We start from the raw sequence: 14297 nt of genomic DNA, 5'->3' as shown, positions 1-14297 counted from the left end.
AAGGAACAAAAACTCCCAACTGAAAGTCGAGGGAGGAAAAAAAAAAAAAAACCTCTGGTGGTCCAAGGGCCAGTGGCTGCCCACCCCTCCTGGGCATTCTAGATTAAGTAACAATTCTAAGCCAGTTTACAAGTAGTAATATTGTTGCTGTGTGGTAGATTGAATTCCCAGCTCAGCATGGTACATCTCGTCCATCATGGCAGTTGGTCATCATCTTCAGTTGGCAAGGGGGGACGTCTGTGACTGCCGGCTGACCTCCTCAGGTCTTATGTAGGGAGGCAGTACTCAACAAGAAGAAATAGTTAGTAATTTGTGACTTAAACAAGTAAATTTAATTTGCACTGGTATAGAGGGAAAAAAATTGCTTGAATATACTCCATAAACAGTATACCGCCGTTGATGGCTCGCCATCTTCCTGTATCAGAATACCGGTTTTATTTTCCAGAAACTAGTTGAGTTTTGACCCTCAAAGGAAGACTCGCTGGTCAAGAGCAAGCAGGTGCATTAAAACGGAAGCGGACGAAGGAGTAAATGTGCGACCTTTGCTGTCCATTCAAATGCACGTTTTTAGCGTCCTTCCATGCACGGAGCTCGCAGATTTCATAGGCACTACGGTTATGAGAGGCTCATCGGCCTCCCGTCCTGGTTTCCGAGGCCAAGTCGGCAGTGGCGCTGAACTGTCAGTTCTTTCCTCGTAAAGCCGGTTTTGCCGCGACGCGCTCTACGCGCAGGACTGGGGCATTCTGCTGTGTCCTGGCACACAGGGTTTTGACACAGTCGCACATCCCACACAGAGGATGCGAGTAGGAATTCCTCCTGCCGCTTCGGTTTGCTGCGCACAGCCGAGGTGCTTCTTGACACAAAACACGGGGAGCCTCTCCAATGTACGCTACGTTTTACATTTCCTCATTTAGCTGACGCTCGTCTCCGAAGCGACTTGCAACGTTAATCTAAGGTCAGGACACTGTGCCACGTAGCCTCTGAACAAGGACACACAACAGTACACCGTAGGGAAAGCCATTAACATAGAGAGAACACCTCCTGAGCCAAAACGGTAGACATGCTGATCATAGGCCTTTCATTTAATGACCTTTAATTCCCAGCTGTGAAACAAGGGATCTGAGGCCCCAAGAGGGCTTGGACAACCTCAGGTTCTATGAAACAGTGACCCTGCAGACTTAGAGCTTTGCAGAAGACGGTTTCACGCAGGCTGTACAAAAACAGCCTATTACTTGATGCTTTTCTCCAAAACAACGTAATCATTTACACAGCTGGGTAACTTTTTACTGGAGCAATTTAGGGTAAGTACTTACTCAAGGGTACTACAGCCAGAGGTTAGGTTCAAACCAGTGACCTTTGGGTCCAAAGGCAACAGTTCTAACTACTACATTACCCATTGTTTCCCATCTTTTTTTTTTTTTTTTTGTTAGTCTAATGCCATCACCAACATGTAATGCTTTAGTGATGAATGCGTAACTGTATTAGGGCTTTAAGAGCGAAGTGCTTGTAGGATACTGCCCTATTACTCTAGATGAATATTATGCTGTTTACTTAATGAGATTTATGCCATGGTTGCTGTCTAGGGGCTGAGCATTTCTCCATTCCTCCTCTTATCATAATAGCCAGCTGCACTAATAGGAAGCCATGCCTGTGCCATTTAGAAACTCTACTTCCCACTCTGCTCTCCAGCCTTCATATATATATATATATATATATATATATATTTTTTTTTTTTTTTTTCTCCCCTCGTTAACTTAATCTGCTTGTAAACCAACACCCTGGCCAGGAAAGGGTTAACAGTGTCTTGTCATTTCTTTACAACATTCGACTCGTGTGTGTGTGTGTGTGTGTGTGTATGTATATATATATATTATGTTTGCTGAGTCTTCCGCACTCATTAAACCTCTAGATGCCGACACAAAATATTTAATATCTTGACTGATTTGATTAAAAAAAAAAAGATTAAGATTGTCAGTTACTTTTTTTGCCCTAGAGACAGTAATTTGCTGCGATGGTTCACTTCCACCTCCGAGCGCGCATTTCTCATCGTGATTTCTTTTTATTAAATAATTCATAGTACTTCGGGCGCTCGCACAGCGATCGGTTGAACTTGACGCGCTCTTGCTGATGCCTTCTACTTGACACCTGCTAGTCGGCAGCGGAACCTCGGGAACGAAGGTGCGAGAAGCCTTCAGCAGAGTCACGTGGTGCGCTAAGCCTAAGGGCGAGTCCGCCAGCGGCTCCAGCGCATCTGTCTATTTCCCGCTGGCACCGCGAAAGGCCATTCGTTTTAGTTCTAAGCTGTTGTGGGTTTTTAATTGAATTTGTAGAAGAGCGCTTGTATGAGTCACTCTAGCTTTGCTCTTCTATTCACCCCCCCATCCCTCGATCCCCGGGGCTGCGGGTCCGACGGAAGGCTCCACCAGCAGCCGGCGCGCAGCTGAGCGCATGCATTTTTGATGATGCACTTAATAATGAAGGGGAAGAACGGTCTTCCTGTGAGCGGGGCGGGGAGGGGAGGCTGTCTGTAACGCGATCCCCCCCCCCACAAGCCTCCTCATTCCAACCTCTCCATCGGCTCTCTCTGTCGCGTTCGGAAACTTTCCCTCCGCTTCTCCCATCGCGGAAGCCGCGCGGGCGCGCGCTTCCTGTTGCTCACGCGCGCGTCGCGAGGCCGACGTGCGGATTGGGAAAGATCGCATTTAGCCCGACGCTTGTCTGGTTTTGTTTCTTGCGCTTTATTCGGCATTTCATTTCCCAAAATGAGTTCCGCTTCTGACGTTGCTCAAATGAAAACTGAAGTTTAGACATAGCGCGATCCCTCCTTTCAGACGATAAACGGAGCTGCAGTCGACGTTTGAGGGACCGACCGAGCGGCCGCCACTTCCGAATCCGCGAAGCGCTCCGGTATTTCACAACGAATTTACATTTATTCACTTAGCAGACGCTTTTCTCCAAAGCAGCTTCCACTGAACTCTATGTAGTGTCCCCAGCCCACACGACTTATTCACCAAGGTGACTTGCACTGCTAGATACACTCTTACAATGGGTCACCATAGTGGAACACACTCGCACATTATGCCATGAGTGAACCTGAACAGCATGTCTTTGGATGGTGGGAGGAAACCAGAGCACCTGGAGAAAACCAACACAGATACGGGCAGAACATGCAGACTCCGCACAGACTGAGCGGGTATCAAACCCACATCCTCTCGCACCACCCAGGTGCTGTGAGAGAGCAGCGCTATTCGCTGTGCCACCCAGCGTCTCCAGTGTCACCTTCATCTTAAGAAGCAACTTGTTCCAATCATCTCGGACACGAATCGGGAGTGCGCAGAAGTTCTCCCGAGGCTCGGCTCGGCTTTGGCCGTCCAGAACGCGCGGTGATGGAGGACCCTTCCTTCGCAGCGTGCGGCTCACGTTTAGAGAAGTCCGTTTTGTGTGCTTTGCCGCATCCCTGGATCAGCAGAAGGGCGTCGACAACTTTTACGTATCGTACACAAAAAATCCCTATGAACAGAGCTGTCCGGCTGTCGGCTGATATGTACCTGCTGTTTGTACATTACCCCCCCGTAACGCATTTCTGTGTGCTGTGGATCTTGGACCCTGTGTATTTGTGTATTCCTTTGCTTCCACTTAAAATCTCCTGCCTTCATTGCAACGCACTCAGGATACACAGCTTTCATAACCCTAATAGAAGGCACCCTTTACCTTCTGTCATACACAAGAGTAACAATCATTTTCTTTTAAATTGCCATTACTTATTAATCTCCTGTGCCTTTACAAGAAAAGTTAGTTTGTATAGTAAAGCTACTAACAATTATTAACCCATTAATAGAGCTGGGTAATTTTTACTGTAGCAAATTGAGGTAGGTGACTTGATCAGGGGTGCCATAGTGGGAGGCGGAATTTGAACCCAGGCCCAGCTGGAAAGCTGAATCCTCTCAGGACCTCAGACACTACTTAAAGTCAATTAATAACAGCCCCCCCCCCCCCCCCCCCCCCCCCCCCTTTTTTTTTTTTTTTTTTTTTTCCTTTTTCTTTAACAGTAAATAAAACCTGCAATCAGTTACACTGAAGGCCCCTTGGACCACAGTCAAAGCTCAGGACAAGATCCCAGTTCAGCACTTTACAAAGGAAGCATTAATTTTTAAATACAACATCAACTAATGTGAGGAAGAAGTGACTTCTGGCAGGTGCCTTGCAGACCAGGGGTGCGATTAAAGGAACCAGTTAAATCATCTTTTTTAAAGGTTATTTCTAAAGCAGTGTAGCCAAGTAATAAAGTCATTAATATGAATAGGCAGTCTAACTTGCAGTCTCTAAAATATTAGTTTGTCTCAACCCCTTTCCCCCACCACTGTGACTCTCTCTCGTATGCTGTAACGCTGTAGTGTCGGTGGCATGCGTGGGCGACGCTGCGTAGGTGCGCAAGTGCCGTTTGTGGGCAGGAGTATGAGCGTTTACATGTCGGAGCTGGTGAAGACAGGCCTACCGAGTCCCGCTTTCACTGGGCACGGATTTCCTATCCGTGTTCCCAAGCCTCGCAGTTCAGCCAGCAATGGGCTGTCATTATTTCCAGGATATCAGATATTGAACATGAACTGAATATAAACTCAATATGCGCTGCGCTACTTGCTGAGCTTCCATGTCCCCCACAAAATAACTTTCACATATTATAAAGGTGCATTGTAATGTTGATGGTGGGGAATATCTTTTCTTTTTCAGCTTCCAACTGTAAATATAGAATGGTTTATTATTCTAGATATAGATCTTTTACAAATGTATCAAAAAAAAAAAAAAATCTGTTAACAGTAAAGGACATCAGATTGCAATGATGGACCCAGTTTTTGTTAGATAATCTGATCTGACCCAACTGGAGGCTATGGTCAGACCAGTTTACGGTCTCAGGTATGTATGGGACTGCTTGGATTTTTATAGACTGTTGGACTTTTTGAGCTCTTTGCATTCTCCTTTATCTGGTTGGAGGTAGTGGCAGAAACCAGTCAACTGCACCCATACTAGACCAGTAATTTTGAATAGCTTATGTTTTATACTTGTGTGATATAGGCCTTCGGGGGAATGGAGAACACTTTTACGGTATTATTTATTTATCACATCATATGCTGCAGAAAATACAATGCTGAGGAAGAGCTTTACTCTACTACATACCCCTGGTGTTTTAACAAAGAAGCTGAAGCTTCAGTGATCTATAAACGATGAATAATTGAGACTGAAACTGTTCTTGTTATAGGTGGTTTTTTTTTTTTGGTGTGGTGATGGTGATGAACACTGGTTTGGATACCTGCTTTAGTGGGTGGATTCCCCCCCTAACCTTTCCATGCTCTGCTGAAGTGCCCTGGGAAAGGAAACCCATCCCTTTCTCTCTGATTTAAGTTTTTGTTTCTGGTTCCCCTGGTTCTCTCCATTGAAGGTGTGCTTATGTATCTCTGTCCCTGGCAGTGTGGGTAATGGCTATTGTTGTTTTGTACCCCTTCCTTGCTGTGCCCGCACTGCTGTTTGGCTGCGATAACCTTCCCTGTGTGCCCAGTGCATTGATCCAGGTAATGTGGTGCTATTGATTAGCTGACAGATGCTCTTCTCCTTCTGTTTGCAGTCTGCTGCTTCGTGGTGCACAAGCGCTGTCATGAATTTGTCACCTTTTCCTGTCCTGGAGCGGATAAGGGTCCCGCATCAGATGTGAGTAAAATGGGCACGCCATCCGGCTCCACCCCTGTTGGAGCGTGCGGTATCGTGCTCCCGCTCTCAAGAAGTCGTACCTCATGATGAAATTCCTACAAGTGGAACGTCTTGTGGTGTTCTGTGCCTTTCCTGTTTTTTTTTTTTTTTTTTTTTTTTTTTCCCCCCTTCCCACCATCAACCCCTGGCATCCTTCTACCCCCGTCTCCTCTGTTATCTCCTCTGTTACTGTCCGCTTCCTTCTGCTAATCTTATCACACATGCCGTCCTTCAGCCAGGGCATCATCTCCTAGGGGCTGGATCTTCTGTGGGGAACCCTGCCTTACTGTGGGTCACGGGAAGGAGCTCCCAGCTCTCTCTAGCCCAGGGAATTTTCCACGTGAATCGTTGTCGTGGCTCTTCAGCATCGGTCCCAGTGTTCTTCTGCGCTCCACAAAAGTGGATCTCTCACTCTGCAGCACTGCCTCACAGGGCTTGAAGCTTCAGTCAGGGAAACGCATGTATTTCTAATATGTCAATCCAGATGCTATTCATAAAAAGGACAACGAGCTACTTTGCTGCCACTCTTTGATCAGGTTGTAATTGAAGCTCGTATTATTTTTCCATTGCTTTCTGTTGTGCCGCAGCGGTGCTGAGCGATGCCCTTTGAATCTTGGCTCTGCATTCCTACTGTGACTGCAGGCATTGAGCGTGACCCCCCCCAACAGCCTCCAGTGGAATGTACACTGAGGGACACCCAGCACCCTCACACCCCTCCCCAATTCTCCTAGATACACACTGTGGCACTTTGCCCTCAGATGCCCCTCAAATAGCCTGTGCAAATAGCAAGGCTCATTTAGCTTTGGGGGAGGAGGGGGGGGGAATACATGTATAGCCTCTAATGAGCAGCTGCATCGTAATGTTGTTCTTGCCTGGCTGAACAATCTACTGTCATGAATCCTTGAACTGGTGTTGAGCTCCTTGTGAGGCTGGATGATCATCGTATTGGAAAATTTTTTTTTTTTTTTTTTTTGGAGGTGCTGTGGTGTCCAAGCGACAAAATTGTTTTCTGTCCTTGGAGTGCTGCACTGAAATGTGTACGGCTAAATTCCATTTAGAGAGCTGTGCGTTCGATCTGTTTCAATCATAAGGCTCAAAAATATTTAAATGACATAAGTCAATATTGCATTATGGGTTTTATGTTTCTTTCTGGCAGTCTTGTATTACCAAATGCAATAATGCATCTTCTTAGCACTGCTGTGATGCCATTTATTGAAACGGAGGCTTTACATAATGGCTTTACTCAGATTTACGGTGTTTGTCAACATAGCAACATTAAGGTCTACTTACCACAATGGACAGGGGAAACAAGGTATTGTAAAGTGGCAGAGGGAAAACTCCTGGTGTACTTTGACTTGCTGTGCTTTTGTCACCAAATGACAAATGCAATAAATACAGACTTTCAGGGCCCTCGGAACTTGATCCAATAAGACAGGGAACCACGGCCCGCGTTAATTTTACTTCCGTGCGCGTCCTTCACATGATCGTGGCAAAGATTTAGCAGACAGCAGAACTGCATATGCGCTCTCTCAAACGGCTCCATTGCCCGTTATTGGTTCAGAGCAATCGTTCAACAACAGCAACCAAGTAAAAGCGGAATAAACTCATGGGAGTATTTAACAAAATTTCAGAGCACAATAATTGCATCTGACTACGTGCAAAAACTTAATTATGCGTAAATAGTCAAGTCCTTCCTATCACGGAGAAGAGAGGGGGCGAGTGAGCAGACACACCAAACCATGATGTCTCCACCCAGCTTTGTGTCGCCCAGCCCTGTCCCCTGACCCATCTGTCCAATCTGTCCCTGCAAGTCACATCTACCAAGTGTCCTCCTCCTGTTGGCCGAGCAGACATCCTTCCACAACGTAAATCTCATATCGCAGCTGAACTAGGAGACTCGGTGCTACTCTTATTATTAATTCATGAAGCTGACACTTTTCTCCAAAGAGACTTAGTGTTAAGTTTCTGACTTTATAGAGCTGGGCAGTTTTTACTGCAGCAATTCAGGGTAAGTACCTTGCTCAAGGGTACTATAGCAGGAAGTGGAATTTGAACACAGATCCTTCAAGTACAAGATGGAAGCTTTTCAGCCACTGCGCCACCTGCTGTCTGTATTCTTACAGATTTTTAAATGATAGGCATGGATTGTGACAGGAGATTGAACTTCACGTATTTGGCCACTAGTCCTTAGAGCCCTTGTTACTTTATTGTGACAGCTTAAAAAAAAAAAAGAAAAGACCGGCGAGCCAGAGCCTAACCCGGCAACACAGGGTGCAAGGCTGGAGGGGACACGCTCAGGAAGGGATGCCAGTCCATCACAAGGCACCCCAAGCAGGACTTGAACCTCACACTCACCAGAGAGCAAGACCAGGTCAAACCCGCTGCCCACCGCATCTCCTCTCAAAAGCAGGAATAGGATTCTCAATTCAGAAATAATCTATACACATCTGACCATTAACTCTGTTCTGTTACTTAAATCACATACGCAGCTTTTATAGCATGAATAGTTGAGATTTTGAAATATTTTAGATATAGCATTAAACAACAAGCTATGAATATACATATTTTTTTAATACCGTAAGATATGTTGGTTTTATTTCCATGTACAACAATATGTGTTTTTTAGCATTTCAGTTAATTTTAGATTACATATTTTTCACCTGGGGAAAATTTTTTTTTCCCCGAAAAGTAGCATAATTGACCCCTCAGAATGCAAATTTGCCAAATGGGATGATTTGATGGACACGGCGATCTGTAAGTGAAGGATAGGAATAATTTGTATTCATGACTTAGAGTAAAAATTACTTTACATTTAAGGCAATCAGTAAATGATTATATGAGCATCTGAATATATTTACAGATTGGGTTCTGCAGGAGTTTCTGTATTTTAATATTTTTATCAACCATAAGCTATATTAATTTAAAGTGATTGGAAATTGTCCTCAAACTGGCACATTCCTCACACTTATCTCTATCCTCAGACACTGTTTACTGTATTCATATGTGCTTTTTACTGCCATGTACCGGTCGGCTGCAGAAATGCACGTCGCATTTGCTTTCATACTAGAAGGAATTTTCGAAAATAGATGAGTTGGGGAAAGCAATAAAATATAAATCAAGTATATAAGTAGGTCCATAAAACTCAGAATAGACGATTCCTGATCACCTTCCTACAAAACTACGTGTTAGATCAGGGTATAGGAGGTTTGTTGTTTATGCCCTAGCCACCGATTAAGCCTTGCCTGATGACTGCAAAAGCCAGCAGCGTGAGGACTTTAGTCAATGAAAAGTAACTGCTCACGGGGGAAGTTTCCGTCTCCAGTTCCACATTAACTCCGGCGTCAAGCTATACCATGTACAGCGTCCTTTCAAACTGCGTTTTCTGCCCCCCCTTTTTTTTTTTTTTTTTTTTAAAAAAAAAAAAATTTTTAAAAGCACTGCACATTTAAATGTACTGGCCATCAGGACCATTTAATGGCTGCGGTATTAAATAAAGAGCACTTCACATTGTTTTATGTGTAATTCCATGCACATCTGCCTCGGGTTGCATATGGGCACGTAAAATCTACAAATGATGCCAATTTTAATAACATATTAATTCAAGGTTACAACACATTCTTTACCACTCCGCTTAAAGAGACAGTCACTAGTTTCTAGTTTTGTTGAAATATTGTCTGGTGGTAGGTACTGTATCATTGATTCTAATATTAGTCTGTGTCATATTAGGCTTTTTTTTTTTTGAGCTTCTGAAAGGATTTGTTCAGATGTGGTTGAGGACAAGGTTAATTACAACATCGCAGCAGGATCAGTTCTGGGCACCCTTTGAACGCTGCACCACGGTGTCTCGGCAAGACGCACAGCCACTACAACATGGTGGAGCAGCCTGTTATGTTCACACTAGGCAGTTTAGCACATATGTGGAATGAATTTTCTCTTGACGAATAATTTTGTGTCATACGCTCTTAAGATACAAAAGCGGTTGAAGAGGTCTTGCCCTTCCTTCCATTGAAGGCTTCCCAATCACTATGTAAACATTTAAATCAAGTCACTTTATCGAGTATGTTTTATTTTCTTGTTATCTTCAGTTATTTTCAGGAAACACCCACTTCATCTCCTTAGGAACATTGTTTTGGTCTTTGAAATGCAGACTTGCTTTCGAAGGACCAGTAATTAAATAAAAGTTAAAATTGTAATGAACTTCTGAATTTATAATTATGTAATACAACCTCAGAAATTAAAAGCAGAGAAAATGCACTTACATATATATTCTTCCCACACCTTATGAAGGTAATGTGTTCCTAAGGACCCTTCGTTAGGTAAATTCTCATAACTTCAAGAGACAATGACCATTAGTTTCAATGCTTATAATTTTTTCAAACCCCCAGGCACAGGCACCGGCTGAACCTGCCGTGCCACCACACCCCTAATTCAACCTTTAATGCAGAAAAGCAACACCATAAAAACAGAAGAAATCAATGAAAATAATGTACATGAATTCACAAGTTGACACTGTATGGTGCCTGGGTTGTCCACTTTGATATGGGATCGATCCCCGCTCAGGTGGTGTGTTACATTGCTCTCCTGTATGCTGTAGATGAGGGAATAATCACAGGGAGTTCAGTTTGTGTTGTAAGTTACCTTGGATAAAGGTATTGGCTGAATACTATCCATCCAATTTCATTAACCACTTGTCCTGAGCAAGTTTGAGGTGAAGCAGCACTGGGCAAAAGGTTGAGCCCATCAGAGCTAAACACTAATTCATAATTGCTTTTCGTTAAAGCGATATACACGTGCTAAATGAATAGCTATATGAATAAAAATAATTCATATATGAATAAATACAAATTTAAATGTAAAAACTCAGTGTATCTAGCAGTGTAAAACCAACTTGATGAATAAGGTGTGTGGGTTGGTAACACTACATAGTATCCATTGGAAGTTGCTTTGGAGAAAAGTGTCTGCTAAATAAATACACGTACACACACACACACACACACACATTTTCAGAACCGCTTGTCCCCCACGGGGTCACAGGAAACCGGAGCCTACCCGGCAGCACAGGGCGTAAGGCCGGAGGGGGAAGGGGACACACCCAGGACGGGACGCCAGTCCGTCGCAAGGCACCCCAAGCGGGACTCGAACCCCAGACCCACCAAAGAGCAGGACTGCGGTCCAACCCACTGCGCCACCGCATCCCCTCTAAATACATGTAAATAAATGTAAATGTGTCATGCCGCTCAGCTGAGAGGCAGGCAATACAATGTCATTCGGTGGCAATTCTTGTGAAGAATTGCCACGTAAGCCAAACTAGGGGATGTTAAATGAAGCTCCTTATTACCCTTTTAACTCCATTCAGTGCATCTCTGAGTGTGGCTCTAAACTGGAAAATGTGTGTCTTTGAAAACACACAAGTCACCCAAGTATAACACAAGGAGTTTGTATATTCCACAGGTAGCTACCTACTTCCACGTCAGCGTGTAGTCGTCTTTCACGGTGGTGAGGTTTTGCTCCGGTTTATTCTGTTCATGTTCTTTTTGCAGTTACTCACCCTGACTTGAGTATTATGTATGCTAATATTCTGTTTTATGTTCTGATGCTAAATTACATCCTTGCTGAAAGTCAAGGCAAGCTCATGTTTCCAGTGAAACACACACAAGTGTGTGTTTGTTTTGGTCTCTCTAGAGTTTTTCTGGTCAATTATGCCTCTCATGCAGGAATAAAGTGAGGTACATTACAGCCGCGCTGCTATCAACTCCGAGTTGTGATGCCAAGTCCGAGCAGAAAGGAAGGCCAGGCTGCTAATACCCCTGGAACAATCAGCTGAAATCACAGTGAGCTTGGACTAGATTTTTTTTTTCCCTTTTTTCCCCTTTTTCTTTAAAATCACTACCAGTCACTGTAGTGATGAGTGACATTATATGACTGCTGACTCATACATTTATTGCAGGTATTAAGCCTGGAGCGATCGTAACTCCAGTTGACTGCCTGTCTGTGTCAGCACTGACAGCATACACTTCTGTCTTTCATGTCTTAAAAGCAGTAATGTGTATGTATTTAAAGTACACTCGTGTATTTTTCCAGTTAAAGGATTACTTTTCTGTCCATTAAACATCCCTGATACAATATGCTCCTTCAATAACTTCCAAGAAGGTGCAATCTAAATACTTCAGTTTTCTCTGCCAGGACTGTTAATAATAATAATAATAATAATAATAATAATTATTATTTTTTTCCTCTTTATTGATACTGTAAATTCCTCCCATTGGTTGATAGAAAGGAAATAATGCAAGTTCGCAAACCCTTTTCTTTTCCTGAGTTTAGCTTTTCTGTAATGTGGCAGGTGGTACGGTGGGTTAAACAAAGTAAACATCTTGACCTGTGCTCTTCTCTATACTAATTCTCTTCAGTTTTTTTTCCTCCTCTCTGATATGATTTGTAGTGTGTGTAGAATTTAACCGTTTTTTTGTTTCTTAATGACTTCACCAAGTTTCTTCAACTACACTATCTGTTGTCGAACATTATTTTATCCAGTGCTGTTTCAAAAAATTCTTTTTTTTTTTTTTTTGCAAATTCTTCACGTTAGAGAGCTGAGAGGCTCTGCCTTTCAAGGCAGGTCTTCCTAGACATTTACGTCCTGTAAGTTTATCCATACACCCATGCGGTGTTCTCCACTTGAGGACTGACTGCTCCACCTTTCAGAGAGTGGCGGGACAGCTGGTAGTACGATGGTTAGCGCCCTTGCCTTTGGACCCAAAGGTCGCAGGTTTGAGTCACTTGTCCAGCTGTAGTAGCCTTGAGCAAGGTTCTTATCTTAAAAAATAAGTAGTTTATTTTTGAGTAGCTTAATGCTGTAAGTTGCTTTAGAGAAAAGTGTCAGCTAAAATAGCAAATGTAATTAAAAGGACTTTTTTTACCCCCCCCCCCTTTTTTTTTTTTTTTTAAACCAAACTTGTCATGGAAATTGTTAGAGGACATTAGATGTCCTACATGTTTTCGAAAAGAAATCAAAATTTCAAAGTTCTCTCGAGCCAGTCTATTACAAGGTCTGACTATACAGATTTTTACTGCCGGCAGGTTTATGCCTCATTAAGAGACTTTCTCTTAATTGTAGAAGAGACTGGTACAGCTACATGTACATCAACAAACAAACTGAAGTCCTTTGACATTTTTACATTATTCTCATTTTTCCTCCATTATGATCATATTGTCCTAATTGTGTTAATGGTATAATTGTTTTAAGACTCCCTGCAGATTTAGCCTTCTAGTTTGATATGTTAGGAGCCTTTAGCAGACCTCTATAGGCTCGATTGTGTTGGTACTGCGAAGCAGCTTGAGTCCAAGAAATCCTCAAGCCCAAGGAATGAAATGACCTATTATATCTGACAGATTCATTGTGTGTTTCAACCATTCAACATGTTACTGACTGTTTCGGTGATGGCTACAAGCTGTCACACAACAGTTCTGTGGAATCGTTATATGCAAATGAGATCAAATAAATCCTGCTTTGCGTGTTACTACAGGAATTTCACTTTTTTTAAAGTAGAAAAATGAAGATTGCAAAGGTGTCTTGACTTTATGATGGACAGATGTTTGTGAGTTAATAAGTAGTGAATCATTACTTGTCTCCCAAGCAGATGGCTGAGAATTTATCCTCAAATGGCACTGATATTGCAAGTAACACCACAGTAACTTGTGGAAAAATGAGGCGGTAAGGGGAGCAAATTAAGGTGTTGCACTGTGCTGTTTTCTGGTGTAATTTTTTTTTTTTTTTTCCTCCCAGTTAGGTTTATATATCAGTTTTATATAAATTATATAACAATCTTCATTTCTTTCCAAAAAACATGTAGGACAAAAATACACACACACACACACACACACACACACACATTTTCAGAACCGCTCGTCCCATACAGGGTCACGGGGAACCGGAGCCTACCCGGTAACACAGGGCGTAAGGCCGGAGGGGGAGGGGACACACCCAGGACGGGACGCCAGTCCATCGCAAGGCACCCCAAGCGGGACTCGAACCCCAGACCCACCGGAGAGCAGGACTGCGGTCCAACCCACTGCGCCACAGCACCCCCCAGGACAAAAATAACCTAATGTATCTTTAGTCATTGATTAACTCGTCATTTGTTTATTCCTGACTCGATATACAAGAGATCAGTGTGAAAAATCTGAATATCATGGAAGGAAAGCAGCAAAAAGCTCTTGATGCTTCAGAAGTAGTGTATGAATTTTGATTTTGATCATATTTATGTGATTATTTTTAATGAAATCAGTTGGTAGACTGAGCTTTCTGGGGTGTTAAATATCAAACAGAACAGCCGAGCCTACAAAATATTAGAAAACATCCAGTGATACTGTTACGCTGTCGATGTGCTTTGATATGATTTTTCCAGAAAAATTGTGACTTGCTTTGTTTGCAAGTGTCTTTAAATATCCATGTTTGTGGGGGTGTACACAAACCAGGAATAGCTCACCAAACACTTTTTGTTGCTGTGGTTGACTGTGGAGGCATTCCAGTGGCTAAAAGTAATCTTGTTCCTGCCCAACAT

The 14297-nt window shown here is 43.1% G+C and overlaps 1 protein-coding gene across 2 annotated transcripts in view; it reads left to right on the top strand.

Moving 5' to 3' along the window:
• The window catches only part of LOC108927032 (protein kinase C beta type-like), a 116193-nt gene that overhangs the window by 33515 nt on the left and 68381 nt on the right, over nt 1–14297 (top strand). For both annotated transcript variants that reach the window (XM_018740068.2, XM_018740060.2), the window contains exon 3: nt 5618–5700. In XM_018740068.2, coding sequence (XP_018595584.1) covers nt 5618–5700 — 83 coding nt within the window. The remainder of the gene's footprint in view (nt 1–5617; nt 5701–14297) is intronic.

The sequence above is a fragment of the Scleropages formosus genome, chromosome 20, assembly GCF_900964775.1.
Source record: "Scleropages formosus chromosome 20, fSclFor1.1, whole genome shotgun sequence".
NCBI lineage: Eukaryota > Metazoa > Chordata > Actinopteri > Osteoglossiformes > Osteoglossidae > Scleropages > Scleropages formosus.
The sequence above is the reverse complement of the archived record's forward strand: the minus strand, read 5'-3'. Positions and strand labels throughout refer to the sequence as shown.